The sequence below is a fragment of the Otolemur garnettii genome, unplaced genomic scaffold (genome assembly GCF_000181295.1).
Source record: "Otolemur garnettii isolate 467f Iridium unplaced genomic scaffold, OtoGar3 scaffold00036, whole genome shotgun sequence".
In the NCBI taxonomy this organism is placed as follows: domain Eukaryota; kingdom Metazoa; phylum Chordata; class Mammalia; order Primates; family Galagidae; genus Otolemur; species Otolemur garnettii.
The window spans coordinates 12,074,967-12,100,151 of NW_003852431.1; the positions used below are offsets into that span (position 1 = coordinate 12,074,967).

General features: G+C 38.3%; 1 protein-coding gene across 1 annotated transcript in view; it reads left to right on the top strand.

Moving 5' to 3' along the window:
* The window catches only part of KLF12 (Kruppel like factor 12), a 424,059-nt gene that overhangs the window by 93,958 nt on the left and 304,916 nt on the right, over positions 1 to 25,185 (top strand). Inside the window, exon 5 of the mRNA XM_023513201.1 lies at positions 22,538 to 22,601. Coding sequence (XP_023368969.1) covers positions 22,581 to 22,601 — 21 coding nt within the window. The 5' untranslated portion in view covers positions 22,538 to 22,580. The remainder of the gene's footprint in view (positions 1 to 22,537; positions 22,602 to 25,185) is intronic.

Consider the following 25,185-nt stretch of genomic DNA (forward strand, 5'->3'; position numbering starts at 1 on the left):
AAAAAAAAAAAGCTTGTTAAGTGCTTTGATATAAAGAGAGTCAAATAAATTAAAGGCCAGGGGCGTGTACTGGGCTCTGAGTGTAAGGAAAGACTTACCTTGAAAGGAAAGAAAACCAAAACTTTGATGGAAAGTAGGAGTTAGCCAGATGAAAATTAGGTGGGGAATAGAGTTTCAGGAAAAGAGAATAGCACACGTATGTATATTCACATTGAGAGACTGCGGTTCCTGTGTAAAGTACGGGTGTGTGAGTGTGTACGTGCAACAGGCACGAAGCTTGTGCCATTTGCTGCAGGAAAGCGGGTGTGCCTAGAGACAGGTCTGGGGCCAAGGAAAGCATTTATTTGGAGAGCCAGCAAACCGAGAAGATGGCAGACCTAAAGAAGCATCTTAGTGTGACCCTTAGCTTCCTTTTTATCTCAAGGGTAAAGGAAAGTGAGTGGAGTTGGGGGTGGTGGTGACTTGGGTTGGGTTGCAAGAGGTAACGGAGGATTGGATGTCAGGGAGGTTTGAGGGTATTGTAAGACTTCTTAGTTCTTGGTTAGTTAACTTTGGAGGAAGGAGGTCGGGATGTTCCTGAGGATCTTTAATGCAGCATTCCTACTTACGTGCATGTTTTTCTTATCTCCCCAGGGGTTGGTTGTGGGCAAGAGACTGTAGGCACCCTTCTTCTAGCCTATGCACAGAGCTAGGAGGTAGCTTTTATTTTTTAAATTAAGTTTTTTTTTTTTTAATTTTTTTGTTGTTGCAGTTTGGCCGGGGTTGGGTTTGAACTTACCATTCTTGGTGGTGACACCCTACTCACTGAGGGGCTGACACCCTACTCACTGAGCCACAGGCATCACCCGCTAAGCAGGAGCTTTAGGTAATAGGTTAGAAGCAAAATAGAGAACGCTAAGTCTCTCTTCTACTGTTACTTATAATGGGCGTTTAAAAAAGTCTTAAAGGATTTGTTGTTTTATTATTTACTGAGCACCTCTGTACGAAACATACCCGCGGGATTCACAAGGAAATTAGAGTGATAAAAGTAATAATGATAATATGTTTTGTACGTAGCCAGCATTTACTGTGGGCATCCTGTGTGCTGGCTACTGTTCTAAGTACTTGATTGCATTATTTTATTCAATTCCCATGGTTTTGTTTATGACACAAGCACTGTTGTTCTTTTTTTATATTTGAGGAAACTGAGTCTTAATGAGGCTATGTTAGTAAGCCCTATAATACCCCTCTGCTTACTGAATTTATCAACTAGCAAGGACTTCAGAAATTGCACAGAGAATTACACATTTGAATTGTGTGTTGAGGGTTCCAGTGGCATGAGATGCGGATCTTTATATGGTAACAGTAAGAGCTGTAAGACATTGGAAGAGATTATAAGAAGAGTAAACATTTTAAAACAATAAAAGCACTGTTTTAAATTATATCACATTGCATACATTATATACTACTGTATACTAAGACTGCACATAATTTGTTATATATAAACATACTTTTATCCCCATCTGATCGTGAAGAGGCAGTAAACTATAGTAGTTTAGAGTACAAACTTCAGAGTCAAAATTCTTGGGTTTGATTCTTGACTTACCACAGCGTTTGTTATTTAACTAACCATGGCAGTCTCTTACCCTCATGGCATTACTTGGAAAAACATTGTTTTAAGTCCCTCCTGGATTCATTTCAACATTTGGTAGTCCTGTGAAGGAAAGACATTTTCAAATTTGCCTTTGGTCTTTTCCCTAAAAGTTTTAATCTGCTGACCACTAATAAAAAATCATTTACGGACTGAGTCCTTGGAAAGTACCTACTTCTGGGCCTGTAGAAAAATTTTGGATTGAACTGCAGGCACTGAAAATAGAAGGTTATAATTGAAATGTCAGCAAATATAACTTTAACTGTTGCAGTCAATGCTACTGGAATATTAAATATACCTGTTAAATACATTTTTTCTTTTCACTATATAAATTTTAATATGTGTTCCATATCTTTCCAGCCATATTTCCTCTATCAATAGTCCCCTGTGGCAACTTTATCTTTGAATACAAACTATGCATGTTCAATATTTGAGTAGTGATAATGGGTTTTATTCTATAAATAACAGCCTTAGTACTCTAAACTACAGCCAGCATAACTTTACCATTTGCGGGAACTACAGCGCTTTATATTCTAAATGGCAGTTTTAATGTTTTATTCATTGCCAGTAAACAAACGCAGGACACATGAAGAAAACGGTTTATTAGTATGGAATGGGCAAATCTATCAGTGCATTTGCGGGGTGCCCTCTATCCACTGGGTTCGGCGTGCCTGCACTGTGAAAATGCAGTGTTCTGGGGCCTCCTAGAATAGCTTGACAGTACAAGTTATATTTGAATCATTAATCTAAATGGCCTAGAGCTGATGAGGGCTCCAATGTGTGGAAAAATCCTTGAAAATCATGTTTTTCTGAGAGCCAGTTTAAGAGTTTCTGGTCCTTTGTGAGGTTTGCCCAGTAACCTACTTATCAAACTTTTCCTTAAAGGGTGGAAAGTCTCTTAACCTCATGGCAAGAACATTTGGGGGCTGTGGTTGAAAGTAGCCTGCTGCAAGCAGGGAATTTATGCTGAAACTCTTGTTCATGTGATTTTTAGGAGCTGTATTTGTAATACACCGTTGGTTTAATGTAAAGTCTCTAAAGTCTACAAGTAACGTTGATACCTCAGTAGGAATCACCATGGTTTGTAATGGGAATTTATATTTCTCCCGGCACACCATTGCAGAGGCCCTGGATCTCTGGTTTGTGATTGCTTTGTCCTGCTCTAGGTATTTTGACTTTGAAGGTCAGAATCGTATAACACGTGCCATGAATTGACTGATAAGTGGCTAGTATTTTTGTTTTTACTTTTTGTCAGTATAGCAGTTTAAATTAATTCAGTAATATTTTAAAAAGCGGGGAATTTTCTAAACAGGAACAGATTCCTCATTTCACTTGACTCTTAACTACAGGGCAAGTGTTGTCAATAGCGGAGGAAAAGTGACCTCTCTCCTGAGAGTCCACCCTTCCATTTCCAGTTGTAGTTTGGCCGGCTACACTCCTGTTTCAGCTTCTTGGCTCTTGTTAGTGTTTAGATCTATAGCTCCCTAGTAAGTAAATTAGCCTCACTCATCTCAACTGGTGATCTGTAGGGTTGGTTACAGTCACACTGATTTCCTCTGACAGTTGGCGATGATGTGAAAAATGTTGGGAAGTGCTAGGTTAGCATTTTGGTAACTTCATCATGGCCTGGCACTTCCCCAAAGTGTCCCAAGGTTAGAAGTTTAGGGAGTCCTTTCAAAGGAAGACTTTCAAAGACCTTCCTTTGAAAGGACTCCCGAACTGTCAACTCTTAAAGGCTTTCTGCAGACTTAGAAGTAAATCCTTGTGTTCTTTGCCAGGTAGGTCCTCTTTCTGACATGGAAGGTTTTGATTAGTTGTGTATGTTCCCCATTAGGTGCAGACTGGCAGCGTGTCCCTCACCCAGTGCCCTCTGTAAGTAGGGCAGGGGTAGAGAGTGTGTGTTTGAAAACATTGTTTTTACATATAACTTTATGATAAAAATTATGAGTGAGGGCCAGGTGTGGTGATTAACACCTGTAATCCTAGCACTGTGGGAAGCTAAGGCAGGTGGATTGCCTGAGCTTAGGAGTTTGAGACCAGCCTGAGCAAGAGTGAGTCCCTGTCTGTAAAAATAGCCAGGTGTTGTAGTGGGCACCTGTAGTCCCAGTACCGAGGGCAACATAGTGAGACTCTGTCTCCCCTCCCCCCCAATATATATATATATGAGTGATGACAGTTATAATATGTAATGTATTTTAGGTACTGCTGCTTGCCTATGAAAGATCCAAAGAGCTGCAAAGTTGTTTAAATGTACAATGAATTCTTTCACCACTTTTACACTTTAAAATTGTAAACTCTGTTAAGCAAATTTGTTTACTCAGAGGAATGCCCGAGGAGAAACATATAAGAAGCAACCATAAGATAGTCACAGGGTGGCTGAAAACATTATTGTCGGAGGTTTGGCATTTAGAAATTTAAGAGGATTGTTAGGCCTGAATTTCCAAAGGGCACTGTGACACTAGTACTTTGTGACATAATATATGTTATGTTCATTTGAACGATGGATATCTTCAGTGCATTTGTCATCAGCAGTGGAGTTCATGCAAGAGGCAGAATGAATGTTATTTTATTAATTAAAATACAGCTCTGCTTTAGGATATAACAGTGGACTTGGGAGTAGGTGTTGGGTTATATTTCTAAGCCTCTAGAACTCTTTTTGTTTTAATAGGCTATGAGGATTATGGAGAGCCCTTGACTCTTCCATGCAGGCATGGCTGCACATGAATAACTGTGCTTTGGGCGACACATGAAATGGAATACTTTTGAGATCACTGTAGAGTTTTTATAGAACTGGAAATTGATAATCTAGTGAGGTAAAGATTAGGTACCAGCCATCATTAAACATACTCTGTACAGTTATAGCTTTTAAAGGGCTGAAGATATGTTAAATTAGCAGTACAAGTTGTGATACACAGAGATATATTAAATACTAGTTTAAACAAGCAAATATGTCTTTTGGGAGTTTTGTGGACAAAGTAGACATGCCATGAGGGTCTGTATAAAACATAGTTAAAGGGTAGGAAGACTCCCATTGTGTTGTACAAAGTTTGCAATGTACAACTTTGACCAGTACTGTCCAAAAGAAATATAACTCAAGCTGCTTAAGTAATTTTAGAGTTCTAAATTGCCACATAAAAAATGAAAATACATGGTGGAAATTAATTTTAATAGTAGATTTTATGTAGTACAGTACAGTCGTTCCTTGCTATTCTCGAGGGACTGGTTCCTAAAAGCCCCCCGGATATCCACATCCACAGGTACTCATGTCTCTTGTGCAACAGGGCATAGTATTTGCCTGGAACTTGTGCATATGTGCATAGTATTCGCATATAACTTGTGCATTTGTGCATAGTATTTGCATATAACTTGTGCATATGTGCATAGTATTTGCACGTAATCCTGTCTACTTAAGTCCTCTCTAGACTAACTTGATGCAGTGCCTGCACATTACTTCATTCTCATGGCTTCACTATAGTACTTGGCCCGCAGCAAATTCAAGTATTCCATTCTGGAACTTTGTGGAATTTTTCCTCTCAGGAATATTGTTGATTAGCAATTGTTTGAATCCACAGATACAGAAGGCCAGCTATTTATCTAAAACAGCAGTTCTCAACCTGTGGGTTGCTACCCCCTGGAACTGTATTAAAGGGTCGTAGCATTAGGAAGGTTGAGAACCACTGATCTCAAATGTTACATTAGCATGTAATCAATACAAAATAGTGAAATAGTTAAGGGTTTCTTTTTTATGAGATCTTTAAACTATGGTGTGCATATTCCACTGGCAGAACAACTTGAATTGGAGTAGCCATGTTTCAGGTGGCTAGTGGACAGGCGATTGGTGGCTAGCAGAGTCACCACGAGCAGTTAGTTCTTGGCTTTATGCCTTTTTAGTATGATGAATAGAGATTTTATACTGTTCTAATTTGTATTTGCACATCAGTTTCGTGTTTTACTATGACAGATATGCTTTCTGAAATTAGAGTCCTCCTTCATGTATACATATTTATTTGGGGAGAGGGTTATCTTATTTGTTTTATTTGTTACTCAAAACGATCTTATTCTTGACTCAGAAGTAGCAGCTCTCAGGACAACCTGCATCTCTTGGCAATCTGTTCTTGGCTGTTTTCTTTGGCCTCCTTCATTCTCTTGGCCAAAGTTCAGCAAACTCTGCAGCCTCTTGCTTATTTTTTCTTAGTACTCTTGTTTCTTCAGGACAATAAGCTGGTGTTTGTGTTGCAGGTCACGTGGATTTAGGAGGAGCTGAATATTGGCCCTAGATTTCTTACCTTTTTTATTTAAAACATATTGGCAGGCTGGGCACCGTGGCTCACATCTGTAATTTCAGCGTTCTGGGAGGCTGGTGGATCGCTTGAGCTCAGGAGTTCAGAGACCAACCTGAGCAGGAGCGAGACCGGTCTCTAAAAACAAACAAATAGAACAACTTAGCTGGGTGTTGTGGTGGGTACCTGTAGTCCCAGTTACTCAGAAAGCTGAGGCAGGAGGAGTGCTTGAACCCAAGACTTTTAGGTTGCAGTGATTATAACTTCATAACTCTCTACCCAGGGTGACAGAGTGAGACTTTATCTTCAAAAAAAAAAAAAAAAAGAAAAGAAAAACATAATGGCAGCTGTCATCTTTAGAGATTGAAGTTTGCGGATGCTACTAGCTCTTTTGGGCCCCAGACCATGAGGGTACCATAGTATCAATACAGAAATACCCTTTCTTCCTCTTTTTGTAACAACCAAGTCGAGAGCACTCGGGTGACATCCATCGCACAACCCTGAACACATTTGCACTTTTCACTCTCCAGGCCTCATTGCTCTATCAAGGAATGCCCCTTACTTAGCAGCAAGTGAGCACGGCTTTGAGCGAAGGCACCCTGTCAAACGGGGAAGCCTTGCTTGTTCCTACCACTGATCAGGCCACAGAGTGTCAGCAGCAGCTCCTGTGCCCATGCGCTTCTCACAAAAAGTATGAAGTACGTGCTCATCGTGCACTTCAGCGAGTTTCTGGCAGCCAGTGGCTGGGAAGGAGATATTCAGCTTCCCCCTGAAGCAGCTGATCGCCTCCAAGGTGCCAGGAGAAAGAGCCTCCTTTATTGTTAACTAGACTAGAGATTTAGTTGGAAAGGGGAAGAAGGAACTTAAGTATTTGTTGATTCAGTGAATGAATGATTAAAGTTCCTAGAGAAGGGGATCAAGCCTTGGATTTCTTAATAACTAAGCGAATAAGACTGATATTAAAGAGGCAATAAAAGGGAGAGTGTAGAAGTTATTGAAAATCAAAGGGTGACTAATTTTGGAAAAGATGAATCTTCAAAAAATCCCCAAAATCCCTGTAAGCAGGAATTCTGGATAACAGACTTTGCAGGACAGTCTTTACCTCTATATAGTTAGTTTATTTGGATCATATTATCATGGAAAATTGTGAACCAGTCTTGCTTCTCTGTTTCTGTAAAAGGAGAGTGTGACATTATTGTATACTTTCTGGAAAACTGGTTGTAGTAGCTACATTTCTCTTTTTAAAGTTAACATAATTTTAGATTATAGGATATCCATTGAGGTTCATGTGGCCTTTTTTTTTTTGATATTGTAGATATTAATGGCTTCTATGGACTGGTAGCACTGCTTAATTCTGTGTTTTTAAAAATTCAAGTAATACTTATTAAATTAATAAGAAAAATAATAAGTATTATTTTTATCAAATGGCTTCTAATCACATATCTTGGATTCTCCAAACACTGTAAAGTCGTCATCGGGGGGCTTAGTCTCCAGTAACTTCAGAGGCTTCTGGAGCTTTGGGGCTGGGATGGGGAGAGGGTGTGTTAGGTGGGTGTTTTTGCATAAGGTGTGATCCTATATTAAAAACAAAATGTACTAGCAAACGAGCTCTCTTGCACTTTAATGTAAACCCATTCAATCCACAGAATATACCTAGAGAAATGCTGCCCAAATGGTAGTGAGTCTCAGTCTGCCAGTGGCTCTGGGGCAGAATTTGGGATTGAGAGCACAGAACTGTCCTGTGGCTCCCTGGATCAGCAGAGTGAATGCTGCAGTGACAGTCTGGCCACATCTGTAACTGTGTACATTTGTTTTCCATTCTTAGAGCAGCCAGCAAAGTTCAGTCATTTGCAACTATGCTTCTCTCTGGAGTTCTTTAAGAATTATTACTTTATATCTCCTTCTCTCTTGTGGTTTTCCTCTAATCCGTTCTGACCACTCCCTCTAAACAGTCTGGCAGCTCCTTTTAGCAGCTTCCAAGGAGAGGCGCCGTGGCATGAAGCAAAAAAGGATGATCAGACAAAAGTGAGTTCAGGTACCAGCTGTACATTCAGCAGGAGTTGAACTGTTTCTTCGCTTGTACAGTGCAGGTTACTACCCTTCCTCCACTAGGTTACCGTGAGGTTTACTTATTTACCACACTGCCTGGCACATACCAGTTTATGGATGGTATTCTTACTGCCGAGATACTATTGTAAGTAACATACTCCTTTAAATTTTCAAAATAGTGAGAAATACATTTTGGAGCATTCTAAGTGGCTGTGGTAAAGCGGCAGGGAAAGATACTATTTATGGTCACAGGTAAACTCTGTTACAATGCAATGCTTTATTGAACTGTGCTCAGAAAAGAAATTCTGTTTGTTCACCTTCAGAATTCCCCAAGGCCATGAGTATATTCTTTGCCAGCTCCAGAAGATCATTCATTCAGCTACTGCTGTGTCCACAGGCTCAGCTGGGTTGTAGTGAAAATAGTTCACTCCACAGCCCCCATTTTTATCTCCAAAGAATTTCTGTTCAGAGTGACATTCAGTAAAGACAAGAGGAGTGCTGCTTGGAATTGACTTCATGGTTATCCATTTTATTCCTGCACGAAGCTGGTTGGAAGCTATTAGGAATGAGAGGATTGGTTAAATTTCATGAATTCATCAATGCAGCCTGGGACCTCAGACTGTTAACAATATTAACTTACTTAGGGTCATTACATAGGTCTTATAGATGTGCATTGTAAAATTGTAGGAGACAAAGGGTCCACAATGTCATAAATGAAAGGAGACTAGAAGCTCTTCAACTGCTTTATTTCCTAAATGAAGAGGCCGAGGCACAGAAAGTTTGACTCACTTGCCAGCTGGCATATGCTGTTTAATGGTCGTATTGCAGTGAGGTTAAGAAAGATTGGTCGGATTATTCTTGCCAGCTAATTTGGCATGAATCTCACCAGTCAATCTCATGTTCAGTGGTCATCTATAATAATTCATCCTATTGCTAAAAATGACAGAAACGCCAAATAAGACGTATCATATAACTTGTGGGCATTACAGACTGCTGCTGGATATGCAAGATTTTCCCAGAGAGCTGGGGTAGTAGATGCGTTTCTTGCAGCTTGTCCTCTGAACGAGAGTGGCTCTCCCTTGTTAATTACTAAATTTGGAGTGACTCATGAATATATTAGATGTCACACTATAATTTGGGTAATCTGATTTAAAATTATGAATTGGTCTCATCAATTTATTTCGTGCAGAAAAGTTGCTTTTCATTAGTTTAAATGAAATGTAACATGCGGAAATTACATAAATTGTAGTGTGCACCTCAATAAATTTTCACAGTTGAATTCATCCATGTAACTACCACCCAAATAAAAAATCAAAACATTACCACCCGAAATGATACAAGACCCCCTTATATCTCCTTCTGGTCATTATCACTCTCCAAGTATTAAAATATCCATCATGTTGACTTCTGTAACCACCTGTTTGTTTTGTCCATTTTTGAATCTCATACGAAGGGAATCATATTGTATGCACTGGATACAAGTTCACTTCCATTTATGAATCTCACCCAAGTTTTTGCATGTACCAGTCATCTATTCCTTTTCATTGCTATGTAGCATTTTATTATTTGGATATGCCAAACTTGGTTATCCATTCCATTGATGGGCATTCAGGTTGTTTATAGTTCGGATGTTGCACGTAATAGTGCCATGATATTCTTGTATGTACTTATTTTGAGTAAACGAACTCATTCTTGATTTTAATATTGTTCAGCTTATTAGATGTCATTTATGACTCGTGCTTTTGGTGTCCTGTTTAAGGAATCTTTTATCACAAGATTATGAAGATATATATATATATATTTAAGAAACTTTATTGGTTTACCTTTCGTATTATATACATCTGGAGTAGATTTTTGTGTGTGATGAGGTAGGGGTCCACATTCACTTTTACCCCCATAAAGGCATTCAGTTGGCTGAACACCGTTTAGTGAAAAGGACTTTTTCCCCCTAATTGTAGGCCAGTACTGTCTTTATCATGTGACCATGGTTATAATTATGTAAATTCATTCATCAGTTTGTTTAGAGTTGTATATCAGTCACAAAATTTCTTTTCTTTTTTTTTTTGCCAGGGTTGGGATTGCACCTGCCACCTCTGGCATATGGGGCCAGCGCCCTACCCTTTTGAGCCACAGGCACTGCCTGTGTATATCAATTCCAACCTTTCTTAATCATGTGAACTTCATAATAGGTTTGAATGTGGGAGAATATAAGTCCCTGAAGGTTGTGCTGTTTCTTCAAGGCTGCTTTAGCTATTCTTAGTTTCCTTCATTTGTATTTTAGTTTTGGAATCATTTTTCCATCACACACATTCCCCCCCCCCAGACTTTTGATTGGGTTTGTATTGAATCTGTACATCAGTTTGAGGAGAATTTACATTTTGAGTTCTCCTACCCATGAACGTGGTATATTCCATCTACTTGGGGCTCTTTTGATTTTTCTCAGTGTTTTATTTTTTCAATGTAGATGTTCTAAACATCTTTTTCTAAGTTTATTTTTAGATGTTCTTTAATATGATCTTGACTTTCAAAGTTTTGTTATAATCGTTTTTTTGGCTGATGTATTGATTTTTATATGGTTTCACTAAAAAAATTATTGACCTTGCTGCATATGTGTTAACTATAGTATTGTGACTGTATATTCTTCATATTTTCTACTGTTCAGAATTTTCCTTTTTAATCCCCTTTATTTAATTATTGATACTTACGCTTTATGCCACTTGCTGTACTGTCCACCATTAGCTCAGCTGCGGTGGTAATAAATATCCTCAGGTTTTATTTTTATCTGATTTCATTGGAGAAAGCTCTCAGTATGTCACCACAAAATGTGATGCTTAGGTGGCATTTTAAAGAAAGTTCTCTTCTATTTCTAGAACTTTTTAAAAGATGGGTGTGTGTGGATTTTATTCATCACTTTTTATGGCTATTTGAGGAGAAATTTGACTGGAAACAGATGAAACCCCTCCTAGAGGACAGAGAGAAAACTCCTGCTCTCTGGAAGGATTGTGAAAGTCAACAGAAATGGAGACTAATTAGAAAAAACATTCTGAACTCTTGAGGTTGGGAGTACACTGCCCTGGTATGTTGGTCCTGTGTGTTGGAAGGAGCAGAGCCTAAAAACAGATTAACAGTTACTCCGACTTGCTAAGGGGGCCTGAAGGAGACGAGATAGAAAATTGCAGAAGTAAGTCTGAGGAGTTTTTGGAAGGAATAAACAACAGGATTTTGTTACATGCTGGTAGAAAAGGGTGTTAAAATTGGCTCAGAGATAAGCTTCCAGCAATTGGATGTTGATGGCTTCTGACTAAAATGGGAAACTGGTAAAAAGATTTTCTTTGAGGGAAAAGTAATGACTTCAGTTTTGGGTTTCTGAAAGTGGGTCTGTCTCCCGTACCAGATAGTAAGCCGTGTCTCTGTAGGGGAGCAGTCTTGGCTGTAAATCTCCATGGCTCTCACAGCTCCAGGCATATGACCAGATGACACATGGGAGGTGGGTTACTAGTGATCTCTGTGTGGAAATAAGGTAAAGATTTAGGTAGGAAATTATGCCCCAAGATGTTCATTTGGGAGTTACCTGTGAAGGTGGTGATGGAACCGGATAGTTGAATTTCCTAAGAGTTCAGAGAGAGAAAGCACATCTTTGTAGAAAGGTGAAATCTTCAAGACATTTGTCAGGGGAGAAGGGAATCAGAGACGTCACTGAGGTGGGGAGGAGAATTTTCCAGGTGATTGTTATCTACGATGCCAAACATACACAGTGATGAAGGACACCGTGGTGGGGGCTATGAAAGCGGAGCCAACAGGTTGGGATTACATGTCCAAGGAGGGAGAACGGAGAACGAGCCGAAATTAACTACTGAAATTGCAAATGCCTGAACATTTTTGAGGCAGGAAAGAAGAGTGCAGAGTAAGAACCAGCCATGGTGAGGGAAGGTAAAGACCCAAAGCCAAATAAAAAGCTTGTAAAAAGAACAGCTGAAGTGGGACTGTATCATTAAAGCCCTTGATGAACCTGAAGATTGGAGCAGGTTGGAGTTTAAAGCTTATGAGTAAAATAAAAGAAATGGCTATTACAGAGGTTTGGAGCCATCCGTCTTCTGTGATGAGGGAAATGAGCGTGTTTCGGACACAGATTGCCATCAACAAAAATCTCCAGATAGTGTGTGCCCTGTGCTGTGTGTCCCTTGTGTTCATTTGAATGCTGATTGGATACTCGTGCCAGATTAAAGCTGAATGACATGTCTGTAGCTGTATTTCTGATTACTAGCAAGTTGTCATCTGGTTGGTTCCCCTGAAATAAAAGATGGTGATTTTCACTCTCTGTATGCTGGCTTGTTGGAGAGATGAAGTGTGTGTCAAACCACACACACACACACACACACACACACACACACAACGCCCAGATTTCTCTCAGGGCTTTCCTGAAGGGCAGCGTGCCATCGCCAGCCTTTTTAGATCATGAAATATATGTTGAGTGAGGTCTTCTTCATCTTTGTATCCCTAGTCATAGGCAGGGGAAGAATGTGATTGGGGACTTTTTATTTTCTTTCTATTTCCTGATTACTTTCTTTATATTTTAATGTATTTTAGGAAGTTATCTGTTTGAAAGCATGAAACTTTTTAAATGAAATATAAGCTATTGTTTGGTTAATTCATTGAGATAGTTTAAGATTATATTCATGTCAGCACCTTCATAATCAAAAGAATCTAGTAGTTGAGTTGCATTGAAATATTCTGAGCTGAGGGAAACATTTTGCCAAAATTATAATTTGCTCATTAAAATGATGTATTATAATACCTGTTTGGGGTAGCAGACTCCATCACAAGTTAGAAATATTCCTTTAAAATGTATTTTCAGAATTGACTTTTATATTGAAGACATATGAAGACATACTGAATTTGCTGATGACAGGAACACTGTCCCCACTATTATTATTATTATTGGAAATGGTCATCCTCCCTCTCCATGAACAATTCGAATTCAGTTCTTTCATGAGTAGCTTTTCTTCCCTGATTCTCCCAATATGTGTTTAGCCGCCTTTAAGAATAAACCTAGGCAATTTATAAGATTCTTTTAAAACCAGTTTTTTTTTCCAAATGATACTAAAAATGTAAATATACGTTTCCCCTGTGTACTGTGAGTGCTTGCCCTGCTTGCTTCTAATAATTATTTGATCAGATTATTTTACTTATGAGTATATTATTTTTTGTATGTCTCCAAATATTACTAAGTCTGCATTAGGGCAATTTTTGTTTTGAGAGTTTAAAAAAAAATGTTTTAACACTCCTTAGCTACTCTACTATTATTTTTAAAAGTCATTTAAATGTTTTAGAGTATTTTTCTTTTAAGATAAAATTATGTGACCTCCTCGTGAGGATTTGGTCTCTGGTCCGAGCTTTTCATCAGCACCTGACAGTATGTGTGTACTTGGGTGTGCACACCACTTAGGAGCACATTTTTATTGATCCATATTTGAATGTTTTGAAATACTTGATCTGTGACAATCAGGTGTCAGAAATATGAGGACTTGTGGAACATGAGATAATTCATGAAAAAAAGCTCAAGTCATAGGACGGTGCCTGTGGCTCAAAGGAGTAGGGCCCTGGCCCATATGCTGGAGGTGGCAGGTTCAAATCCAGCCCCGACCAAAAACTGCAAAAAAAAAAAAAAGAGAAAGCCCAAGTCATGTTTTGTCAAATTATCTTGTTTAAATTATATTTTAGTGTTCCTGATTTAACATATATAATAAAAATACCTTTACTTTGTAAACAAATGTGCACTTTAGACACCAGAAGTTAGACATTCAGATTGTTTTTATTATTTACTTGAAATGGATCTTCTGTCCATATTGCAGGCCTTTCTATCTTAGAATCTCTCTTTCCTCTTTGTGGGATGGGATGACTAGTATAAATGTTAATTTGTAGGGTATTCATTTGTGGGTGTGTATATATACGTGTTTGTAAACAACACATTTTTATACATGTGTGTGGTCTCAAGCTTTGGTTTAAATTTACACATTCCAAATATATCCCCTGTCCCATAGTGTGGTTCCCCTCTATTCAAGACTCATCTTTGCCTCATTTTCTTTCTGAAGAGTCTGGGTTTCCTTCAACTTTTTACTACACTCTGCTCCTTTACCAGAGCTCCTTTGATGTTATTAAGGTTGGCATCTTGATATGTGGTAAAGAATATTGATCAGTCAGTTATTTTTATTGTAAAATGTGGATATCCGTCTTGGTTACCTAGAATAGCTGTGCTTTGCACGTGAAATAAATGGTGTATATAAAAGCACATGGTAAGGGATAAACATACAGTAAATACTCAAAAGAGGGCAGATTTTATTGTCATAATTATTTTACCTATTTGGATTTGTCCCACCTTCATTGACAGCGAGCTTCTTTGAGTCAGGTACTGTGGTGTATCATTCTTGAATTCCTCAGTTCCCTGGCATATATCTAGGTGATTCGTGAGTGAATTAATAACAGAATGCATTTACCACGTAATATCTCACTATAAGTCACGGAGTTTCATCACCTGCTAGCAATTGCTTGGAGTATATTTGGATTGATTTTGTTCAACTTCCATATTTTTCCATCTTTAAAGGGGCCTTTTTGGTTCTTAGAAACCAGAATCAACTTAACAAATCATTTGCCATTCTCAACAAATATTAATTTCGATTTTTTTGATTATTTAGTAAGGAGAGAAGCGTATAGGCAAACAATCCATTTGACAGTCTGCTAATGTGCTCATCGTTCCTGTATTTATTATGACAGCTAGCTGTGTGTCCTAGAGCAGATTATGAGCTATGGGGAGCAAAGAGGATGACGTCTAAATACACAAATGGGATTGATGGGTTCAGTCAAAACTGTTGCTCAGTAAGGCACTCAGTAACTCATACTCATTAAAAATATCAAATACATCCTCTTGTTTCTGTATCACTATGTCTAAATGTCAGCAAGACAAGTCTTTTCAGTTCTCCGATCCATTGTTCCAATTATACTAGTAAAATCTGCTTTTGTTAAAACTTCCCTAGGTTCAGATGTGTGAAGAGACAGAGCGTAAAATATCCTAAAATACTTCATACGATGTTTTCTAATCGTAAAATATTTTGAGAATGCAAATTTCATTTAAATGTCAACCATAATTAAGTATGTGCCATTTGTTTTTCTACTCAGGTTTCACAGTTTGATGGAATGTTTTCCCCCCCAATTTAATAAATATTTGTTTTATTTCACATGAATTAATTCAAAAGTGGATAAGAGCAACATATTTTAATCAACTATTGTTGTGATGGACTAGAAATAATTTATTCACCAAGCAAACTGTTTACTATGAATTTGGGATTTATCTTGCTTGGCCTTGGCAGGCTATGCATACAAGGCGACAATTAATAGGAAAGCCAAGTATGTCTTCTGCGTACTGCATTTTCTTGAGTATGTCATAGATGTTTAGTATATAAAATTTTGAACTATTTACGCCATAATATACTATACCTAGCTGTGGGCAAACAATAACCATTGAAGTGAGGTAGTAGAGGAGTTCATAGGCTATGTGAACTATGCGTTTTTAATTGGTACAAAATATGTGCTTATTTCTGTTTTCAGTTGCATTCAGAATTTTAAATTTGGTTTTCTATGTATAAATCACACAGCCACATTTACTTACATTTTACTGTGTCTTTATGTAGAGTGCTGGCAGGTGAACTGGATGTTACTATGTAGATAGGTGCCCTGTTCTTCCCTGCCTTCCAGCTCCCTCTTAAAAACGCCAAAGATTTTAACACGGTTTTTAGTGTGATGATTAGAAATACATCCTGAGGGGTGATGCCTGTGGCTCAAGGAGTAGGGCATCAACCCCATATATGGGAAAGTGGTAGGTTTAAACTCGGCCCTGGCGAAAAACTGGCCAAAAAAAAAAAAAAACTAAACTAAAACAAAACATATACACACACATAAAACGTATCCTGATAGATGAGATTAAGGGAAGAATGTGAGTTTTCTTCATCTGTCCATGCAAACTTGTGTGTGGCTGAGTGACTTTTGGCAGAGTGTAGTCAATGCATGGGATTGTACTTACATGCAAGGGGCAAAGGCACATGTTTATATTTGTCACCATTGAAATCACATAAATTAGACAAAGACAAAATTTAATCATCTTGTCGGTCCTTTGCGGTACAAATCAGACTTTTGACTGTGCAGTTTTGATACAATGACAATTACACTTGAATCTGAGTGTAGCATCAATTACTTTCAAGCCACTATAGTGAGTACAATATATGTAAAAGAAATGCTTAATTCATTTGCCACGGTTACTTTCTTTTAAAGGTTTATTTGTTATCTGGGTGCATAGAATGACGGGGCGTAATGGAACGGAAGCTGAAAACAGATTAAAGGAGTAATTTCCATGTCAGCGTGTTCTTGCTTTACTTCTTCCTCCTGAAATGGGCTGTTTATCCCATGAACTGTGTTCTTAATCGGCTGCTCAAGCTTCAGGGCGTACCTTACTCCAAGTGGGACGTCGGTTCTTACATTTTTCTTTCTCTAGGATTAAGTGATTTTTTTTTTTTTTTCTTGTGAAGAATTCCGGGGTGGAAGCCTAATTTCAACTGAAAGCAGGGAAGGACAGTTTCATAAATGGAGAATTTTGATTTGGCTTATTTGGGACTGTGTTCCAAGGGATCATTATTGCATATGGGTTCTTAATGGCCTTTGAATCCCCTTTCTCCTATTTCTCTTAGCTGATGGATCTTTAATTTCTCTTACTGGATGAACACTCCACCGTGAGGACCTGTGGTAGATGTTCCATTTCCTGTATATCCCCACGGCCACCTTGTAAAAAACACACAATCGTGGTGGAAGTGTATCTTTGTCTAGAGTAAGTAGGTCATAGCTCATTCCTAGTTGTTAGGAAGGTTTAAGTGGAAAGAGGAGTTTGGGCGTTGGATTGTAAATGTAGGGAGTGGGGATGACGTCTGTTGAGGACTTATTATGTAGTGGATGTTCTGGTGCACACGCTGTGTATGTTCCCTTTCTTAACAGTTCTAACTTTAAAAAGGGGATTTTATGATGCCAGTTTAACAAACGAGGAAAAGGGGGACATCTGCAGTGTAAACAGTTCTCCCCAGATCACATTACTCCTAAGTGTTAAGCTCACGTTTGTTCTCTCTGGCTTTCATATCCACATCTTTTTTGTGATGGCTCACAGCCTTTCTCACGTGGAGTGGAGTGTGCTATTCATCCACGTGAGATCCTGAAATTATGGGGCTGGCGGAGTTCCTCAAGTTTCTGTATTTTTACCTGGATTGCCTGATGAGTCAAAGGCGAGGGAGGCGAACTTCGTGCCTGGGTTTTTATCTGGAGGAAGGGATGTGAAGCTAGGAAGTAGGTGTGTAATTCTAAAACAAATTCAGAAAATAAGGCTGCATTGAAGTTTTTTTGTACGTTGCTTTTTTAGCTCACTCGGTCTTTACTATGATGGCATCCTGTTATTACGCTTAGTGGAAACTGGATTACTGCCTGGGAGAATAATGCCTTCTCTGTGGACTCTACCCCAACTGAAGTACTATTATCACTCTAATGTTTAATCATGAATTGTGAAAACTGTAGGTATTTCCTGTGTAGACTTTAGTTAGAATATAGAACATATGTGCCTGAAGTAGAAAATCAAGCGCTGTCCTCTCCTATCGTGAGAGGTATCTCTATTTATACAGGCATGATGTGCTGACTACCTACGGCTTACATTAAAAAAAATAATCTGAACATACCAGTTGGCTTCTCTGTAAAGAAAGGTGTGTGTCCAGAGGAAATCCATGTGTCTTTCCTTAGTAGTAAGATGTTTGATGCTGTACAAGTTCAGCAGAGAGATGGTAGGTGTCACCTGTCACCTAGCAACAACCGTTCTTTTCTGTGTCTTTAGCTTCTCTTTTCATTTTTAAGTCAAAATAGCTATGAAAACGTGGCACTTAGATTTGCATTTATCTCCAGAAATATTTAGATTAACCTTCAAATATTTTTAGTTCCCAAGATAACTCACTGCGACAGATGAAACAGAAATAACTTTAAGTGAAAGGGGAAAAAAGCACCTTACGTAGTAGAAACCTTGATGCTCAGAGCAAGGCAGACGCGGACCTGTTATATAATAACACAGGCTTACACTTACAAGACCTGCCTCTTGAGTCCCCTAGTCGGCTTTGAAAGCATGCCAACTGAATCCAGTATGTATAGAAGCCTTTAGTACCTGATTTTTAAAATCATGACTGGAAAACACAAGATCATAGCCAATGAAGCGGTGATTTGTAGACCCGAATATGGAAGACAGAATTCCAAACAGGATGGCTGTCCCAGCACTAGAATTTGGTTTACTTGAAACAGAGCAACTAAATTACCTTTGGGCGGAGAGTAGAGTGATGCCTTCCCTGACTAGTCAGATGTCCATCAACCCATTTAAAATGTGTTTTTCCACCTCCATAAAAGATACATAAAGGATTCCCAGAGGAACTGGCAACAAGTGTACTTATGGGTCCTGAGTATTTGAAATGTATTAAACACTAACCTTTAAAGATTGAGGACATAATAGATTGTGTAAGATGCGATGAGGAACAAGCAGTCTGGTACTGTGGTGTAATCTAATGCCTGTTCTCTGTGGCAATTATTCCAGAGTAAGTCCTTATTTGTTAAAGTATTACATTCACTTTCATGGTGGCCAAGGTCATTTCTATTGTCCAGGGTGTACTCTTTGTAAATTCCAAAGGAAACTGGGTAATCGTGTGTGGAAATTTTAGGAGAGAGAGAGAAGCAAAAAGAACAAGAAAGCAAAGAATTTAGAAGATAATTCTTGATTACTTGTAACTACTAACGTGAAACAGGTGTTAACTGGAATTTCTTCCTGCTGTCCTTTCAAACATGAATATTTACCAGGGTTCTGGACAGCAGTATTCTTGTTTAAAAATTAATATAAACAATAATTAAGGTATACTTTAAAATAAAAGAGTGAAAGTAGAATCATCTTAACACAGAGAACTGATAAATGCCTGAGGTGATGGATACTCCATTTATCCTCATGTGATTAATTCACAGTTTTATACTGGTATCTAAATTTAGATTGCATTCGCCCTGTAATGATTATGCCTACTATTATTTGCCCATAATTATTAAAAATAAAGCATTTAAAACAAGTAAATCTAAAATTATTTCCAAAACGTACTATTTATGCCCTCCCTCATTTCTCATGTTTTACATATTGAAATAAGGAAGCTGAGAATGATTTTTGAAGCCAGGAAAGTGTGAGAGCTTTGATGAGGACGCTGGCCTTTAAAACTTAGGTGCTTTGGGAAGATTTACTGGATAATTTCAGAAACCTATTTGGCAGAGCTAAGTAAATTTAATTTAGAAATTGATGAGCTATTAACTGTTACTGGAAATGTGCCATTTTCCTTTTTTATATTATGACTGGGTTTTGATATGGATGTGGGGAACAACCCAAAGACCCTTTAGCATGAATAAAATTAGAGATTCATCTGTTCTGTTGTGTGGCCTACATTTAGGGAAGTCTTTCCCCCCCTTCTGGGCTGTCAATTGAAGAGTGATAATTCCTACATGCATAGCACGTAAGGTTTTTCAGATTGCTTCTTACTCAATTAGCATAGGCATAGTAGGTAGAACCTGGATTCTTCCAGCTTCTGTCGAGATGAAAATTGGACCTCAGAGAGGTCAAATGGTTGTTTAAGGTGATAGTAGATGAGAGAAATTATGGACAGGTCATCTCAGCTCTAAACTGTATCATTTCTTTCATTTGTGCTGCTTCAAGTAGGAGACTGAAAAACAAGAGGTAAATCTTGAACCCTCTTAGGAACTTGAATAGAGACCTTTGTACTAAGACTTCGGACTACGCCAGAGGTTTCTAAGGACCCTGACGTTCTGACTTGTTACCTTGGGTATAACATTTGCCTCTTACCAGTTTTATCATTATCGAGTGGATCTTTAAAATAGTCTATGTGCTCAACTCAGAGAACTACTTTCAAAGAAAATGATAATATTAGGATATTTTGTTAATTGCACAGTGCTGTAAAATGTCTTGTTATGTATAGTTGACGTAATTTAATGTTTAGTCTGTAGACTGTATCTAAAAATATAGATTAAATCATGAAGGTCTAAGTTACTTGGGCAAGAAGTACCCACGTAATTGATGTAAGAGGGAATTTTCTTTATTTGTATTCTCTTCCATTTCTCCTTATTCAGTTTACTCATTCCTTCAACAAAGGCCTTTTGTTCTGCTAACATTTGCTAGGCTCTCTTTTGTGTTTTGGGAGGCAAAGATGAGAATGGTGCCATTAGCCCTGCTAACACGTTGTCCTAGTGGGATTATGAATTGGTGCAGCTAAGTACAATAGTGTAGGATGGTGTCTCCTGGCCAAGGGGTGAATGGCCTCTACGTAATCTATACAGGCTATTCCTGTTTAGAGTCTGTGTGTATCGGCCTAGACAGGGCACCCTTTCTGCTTACATTATCTGGACTAGCGGAGGCACTGGTTCACGTAAGACTTACATGGAAGGGCGCTTGTGTTATTGGTAATGAAAGTCATAAATTATTAGACAAAAATTAGGGAGTAAATAATGATATATCCCTACCATGGTGTATTAAGAATGTTAGATTAAGCATTAATAAATTTAATATCATGAGAAAATGCCCTTGTTAACATATATTAAAGCATGAAGAAAAGTACAAAAGCACAGTTTTGAAATATTTAGAGAGCTGGAATAGAGGCTTGAAGCCAGTTTTTTGAAGTACTTTTGAACATTCTGCTAAGAAATTGGAACTGATTGGGGTAGATACATTTTGAAGACCAGAAAGGAAGGACAAGACGTGTTGGTTGAGTACCTGGTGTCTGAGATTACTTTTTAAGGATTTCAGAGGATACTGTGTTACAGTTTCATTATGTTAAATAGAAGAATTATGAAGTTCAAGATAGTACTTCCTATCTGCCACTCTAAAATACTGCATTGTATTTTCAGGATCATGTTTAGTAGTGGTAAAAGCTGTAGTGCATATTAGGGGATGTGTTTTGAGACATAAGAGTCATGCAGAGAACTATATTTAAAACTGAAATAAAATTAAAGGCCCGTTCCCTTCACAGCCTAAGCCCACGGAACTTGTGAACTCTGCTGCATTTCATTGCTTCATTCATGAAGCCTTATGAGTGAGCGAATTCTTTTTCTGTTCAAATGTATGGAAACACATACACAGGAAACCAAGCCCAGGGCTACGGTACATAGAGATTGGCATAGAGTGGGTGCTGCTGAGAACTCCAGGGCGTGGCCCCTCTTGAGTGTAATTCCAAACGAAAAATAAAGTCAACTGTGCCTAATAAGCTGGCTCAACTGAGTGCCAAAGAAAATTTTCCTCGTGAAATGGAAATTCTGAAGCAAGTAACATAATGCTCAAAGAGAATGAATAGGAAGACTTGGAAGACACATCCAAATGGGGCAAATGGTTTTTGGTAACCAGAACTTTCTTCTTCTTTTTTTTTTTTAACCCACTAAATCCTGGAGATTTAGGACCTTTTATAAACCATGCAAATTTTTACTTATTTACATTTGTTTAATTTTTTAGAAGAGGTTATATATTACTTTAATTTTCTATTTTTAAGACAGAGTCTCGTTCTATTGCCCCAAGCTTAGAGTACAGTGGTGTCACCCTAGCTCACAACAATCTCTGACCCCTGGGTTTAAGCAATCCTCCTGTCTCAGCCTCCCAAGTAACCTGAACTGCATGTGCCCTCCATGATGCCTGGCTAGTTTTTCTGTTTATAGTACAGATGGGTCTCATTTTTGCTCAGGCTGGTCTCAAATGCCTGAACTCAAGGGATCCTCCTGCCTTAGCCTCCCAGAGTACTAGGTTTATAGCCATGAGCTATTGTACTAGGCCCATTAACTTACATTATTATTATTTTTTTACATTATTTGAGTATTGTTTAACATGGAGCCACTAAAAATTGTGTTATTCTAAACATTCGTATTGACTGTAAAAAGAAAAAAATTCATCATTGCTTTAGTAAAACAGCATTACTTTAAAATCTCTTAGTTATTAACAAACATTTGTAATCAAATGCTAGATTTTGTTCTGCTGCCTGCTGGTTGTAATATAAAAATTATAGGTAATACTAAGAAACCTCCAGTGTGGTTATCTGGGATTTCTCTTTTATATAGTAAATTCACTTAGAAACCAGTAGTTTTCTTTTCAGCCTTCTCTCTCCTGCATCCCTGCCTGTTTACGTTCTCCCTGCCTGTCTTCCTTCCCGCTGTCTTCTTGGTCTGCAGTATCATGTGCTAAGGATCTTGGGCTGGGTTTCTGCCCCTGCTCCCTAATTTTGCCCTTTCATGGCTGCTGAAAAGCAAGCCAGCAACAAATAACTAAAGAAAAATACTCAGTTATTATTTTTATAATGTCATTCCACTATCAAGACCTTAAGGAATTGTAGAATTAAGACGTGTTTTTTGATTTTTTTTCCCCTGCCAGAGGAATATCAGCTTGTAGACATTCTTCTCATATTTTTTTTTTTGTGTGTGTGTGCTTTTCTTACAGGATCAATGTGACTCTAAGAACAAATGGATGAGTGAATAGCCATATGAAGAGGAAAACAATAAAGGTTGGTTGTCCAAACACGATTGCATTGAAAGCATTGGAAACGCTGTTTTGAACATTACTTTAGGGCAGTTTATTCTCACGAGAGCACTCCTTGTCCGAATATGAGACAGGTCCACACATACACATACATACCTATTTTTTTTTTTTTTTTTTGGCCGGGGCTGGGTTTGAACCTACCACCTCCAGCATAGAGGGCCGGCGCCCTACCCTTTTGAGCCACAGGAGCCACCCATACATACCTATTTTTAAAATGTAGCTTTTGTTTTTAACCTCCTAAGTATCAAGAAATGTATAAGGAAGCAACCCTTTTGTTGGTGTTTCACAAGCCTAGCTGTCATTCTTTTCCAGAACTTCAGCTGGTATTTTCAGAATCAACTTTCATATGTGTATTTAAAAAAACCCCAGAAAACCACCCATTTCAACTGATCATTGGTACTAAAAAAAGAAGGCAGATTTTGTTTAATATACATCAGTTCCTATAAGCATAATCCGAACACCAGCACCGTATGGTGTATAATTGCTGTCACATGTGGTCCTCTGTGCCCTGTAGTCTTTGCTTTCCTCAGAGAAGCAAGATCATCATGAAAGGCTTCAACTCTGGTTTCTGACAGACAAGTACAGTATGAATCAAAGGAGGGGGAAACCTGTGAATTACAACAGTAATCAAATGCTGGGCATCACTTTATTTGTGGGGGTTATTTGAGATTTTGTTCTGTTACCTACTGGTTGTAATATAAAAATCATAGGTAATACTAAGAAAATTACAGTATCTGAAACCTTCTCCATCTGATAAGGTTTTTACACTGAGCAGGCTGGTACATACAGAGGCGTGTGCCTCCTGATTCCTCATGTGGCTACGCAGCACATAGAATTTCATATGTTCCTTTTGTTATTATACTGCTATTTTCAAATAAATGCTTGTTGTATCTTGTCTTTTTGTGCCCATTCGCTTTCACAGTTACTCATATATGATCTTACATGTTGTATCTTCTGCTTAAAAATCTCCTTCTTCGGGTTCGGCGCCTATAGCTCAAGCGGCTAAGGCACCAGCCACATATACCAGAGCTGGCGGATTTGAATCCAGCCTGGCCTGCCAAACAACAATGACAACTATAACCAAAGAATAGCCAGGCATTGTGGCGGGCGCCTGTTGTTCTAGCTACTCGGGAGGCCGAGGCAAGAGAATTGCTTAAGCCCAGGAGCTGGAGGTTGCTTGACGGCACTCTACCCAGGGCGACAGCTTGAGACTCTTGTCTCAAAAAACCCCCCAAACCAAAAACTCCTTCTTTCATCCTCATTGCTAAAATGGTTTCATTCTAGTATATTTATGCCCAAACTTTCTTGCCATGCAGAAGAAGCATTGACTCAGAGATGGTACAAAGGAGATTTGGGGGGGTATCAGTAATGTTCTTTTTCCCAACCTCGAAATAGTATAGATGCATTTACTTCGTGAAGATTAATTGTACCATGTACTTGTATGTGGCTCAATGGTGTGTAAGTAAACAGATTTTTGGGCGGGAGGAGAGAGAGGGAAGGCCTGATTTGTACTGTTCATCAATTTTCTTGATGTAAATACTCTCACTACAACTGGTTTCAATGTTTTACGAACTGGCTTGTAAGATTTTTTAAAATTTAGCAGTTGGTGCTCATGAGCTGGGGATGAGCTAGCTGCAGCACACCATTGATAATTCCATTTATAAAGCAAAGTTAAAAAAAGTTTAACTAGTTAAGACCAGAGGGGCCAAGGCAGTGAATTTAAATTTTCATGCCTCATCTCTTTATAAACATGGAAATGCTCTTCACTTGTTGTCATGCAAAATGTCTGTATCCCTTTCCTTATGTATGATGCTGAGATAGCATTAGTTTATTTTTTGGTTAAATTGTCATTAAATTTTTATGTTTGACTGGATCGGTGTTAACTTGGTAAGTTTATACAATTCGGCAGTGTCATTGTTCTATAACGAACTTTATTTTGACAACTGAAGATGATGGCAGAGAGAATCATTGTGTTGGAATTTACCCAGAGGAGAAACTCTCCAAGTATTATCATGAGTAATTGTAGTATGCTATATATGATTTATTCTAAAGGATTGTGCCTTGTAGCTCATAAGTCATGAGTTAAAAAGTCTTTAAGGAGGAATCAGCATCGAGTATTTCAATTAATGTGTTTGACCCAGTGAATTACGTTTTTCTTGTTGCTATTTTTCAAAAAATACTTTTCATCCAGATTTTGTAGATGGATGAGAAAAGTATTGTAGATGTCTTAGAACAAAGAATACATTGATGCTTGTTTTTAAGCCTATTAGTGCTGTTTTAACAAAGTCTAATTCAGGAAGAAAGTTGTGGAGTTTGAACATTTATCTTTTTTTGTATTTCAAATACATTGACAAGGTCAATGTTAAGACGAAGTTTATGCAGTGTCAGCAGTGGAAGCAGCGTTGCCATTGTCTACATAGTCCAAAAGAGATTTTGAATATGGCTTTTAAAACTGTTTTGTGCATTTCCAGTTTGCCAGTGGTGACAAAATCTTGCCAAGAACCACAAAATATCATGCTGTGCCTTTCTGCTATGTTCTAAAATTTGAA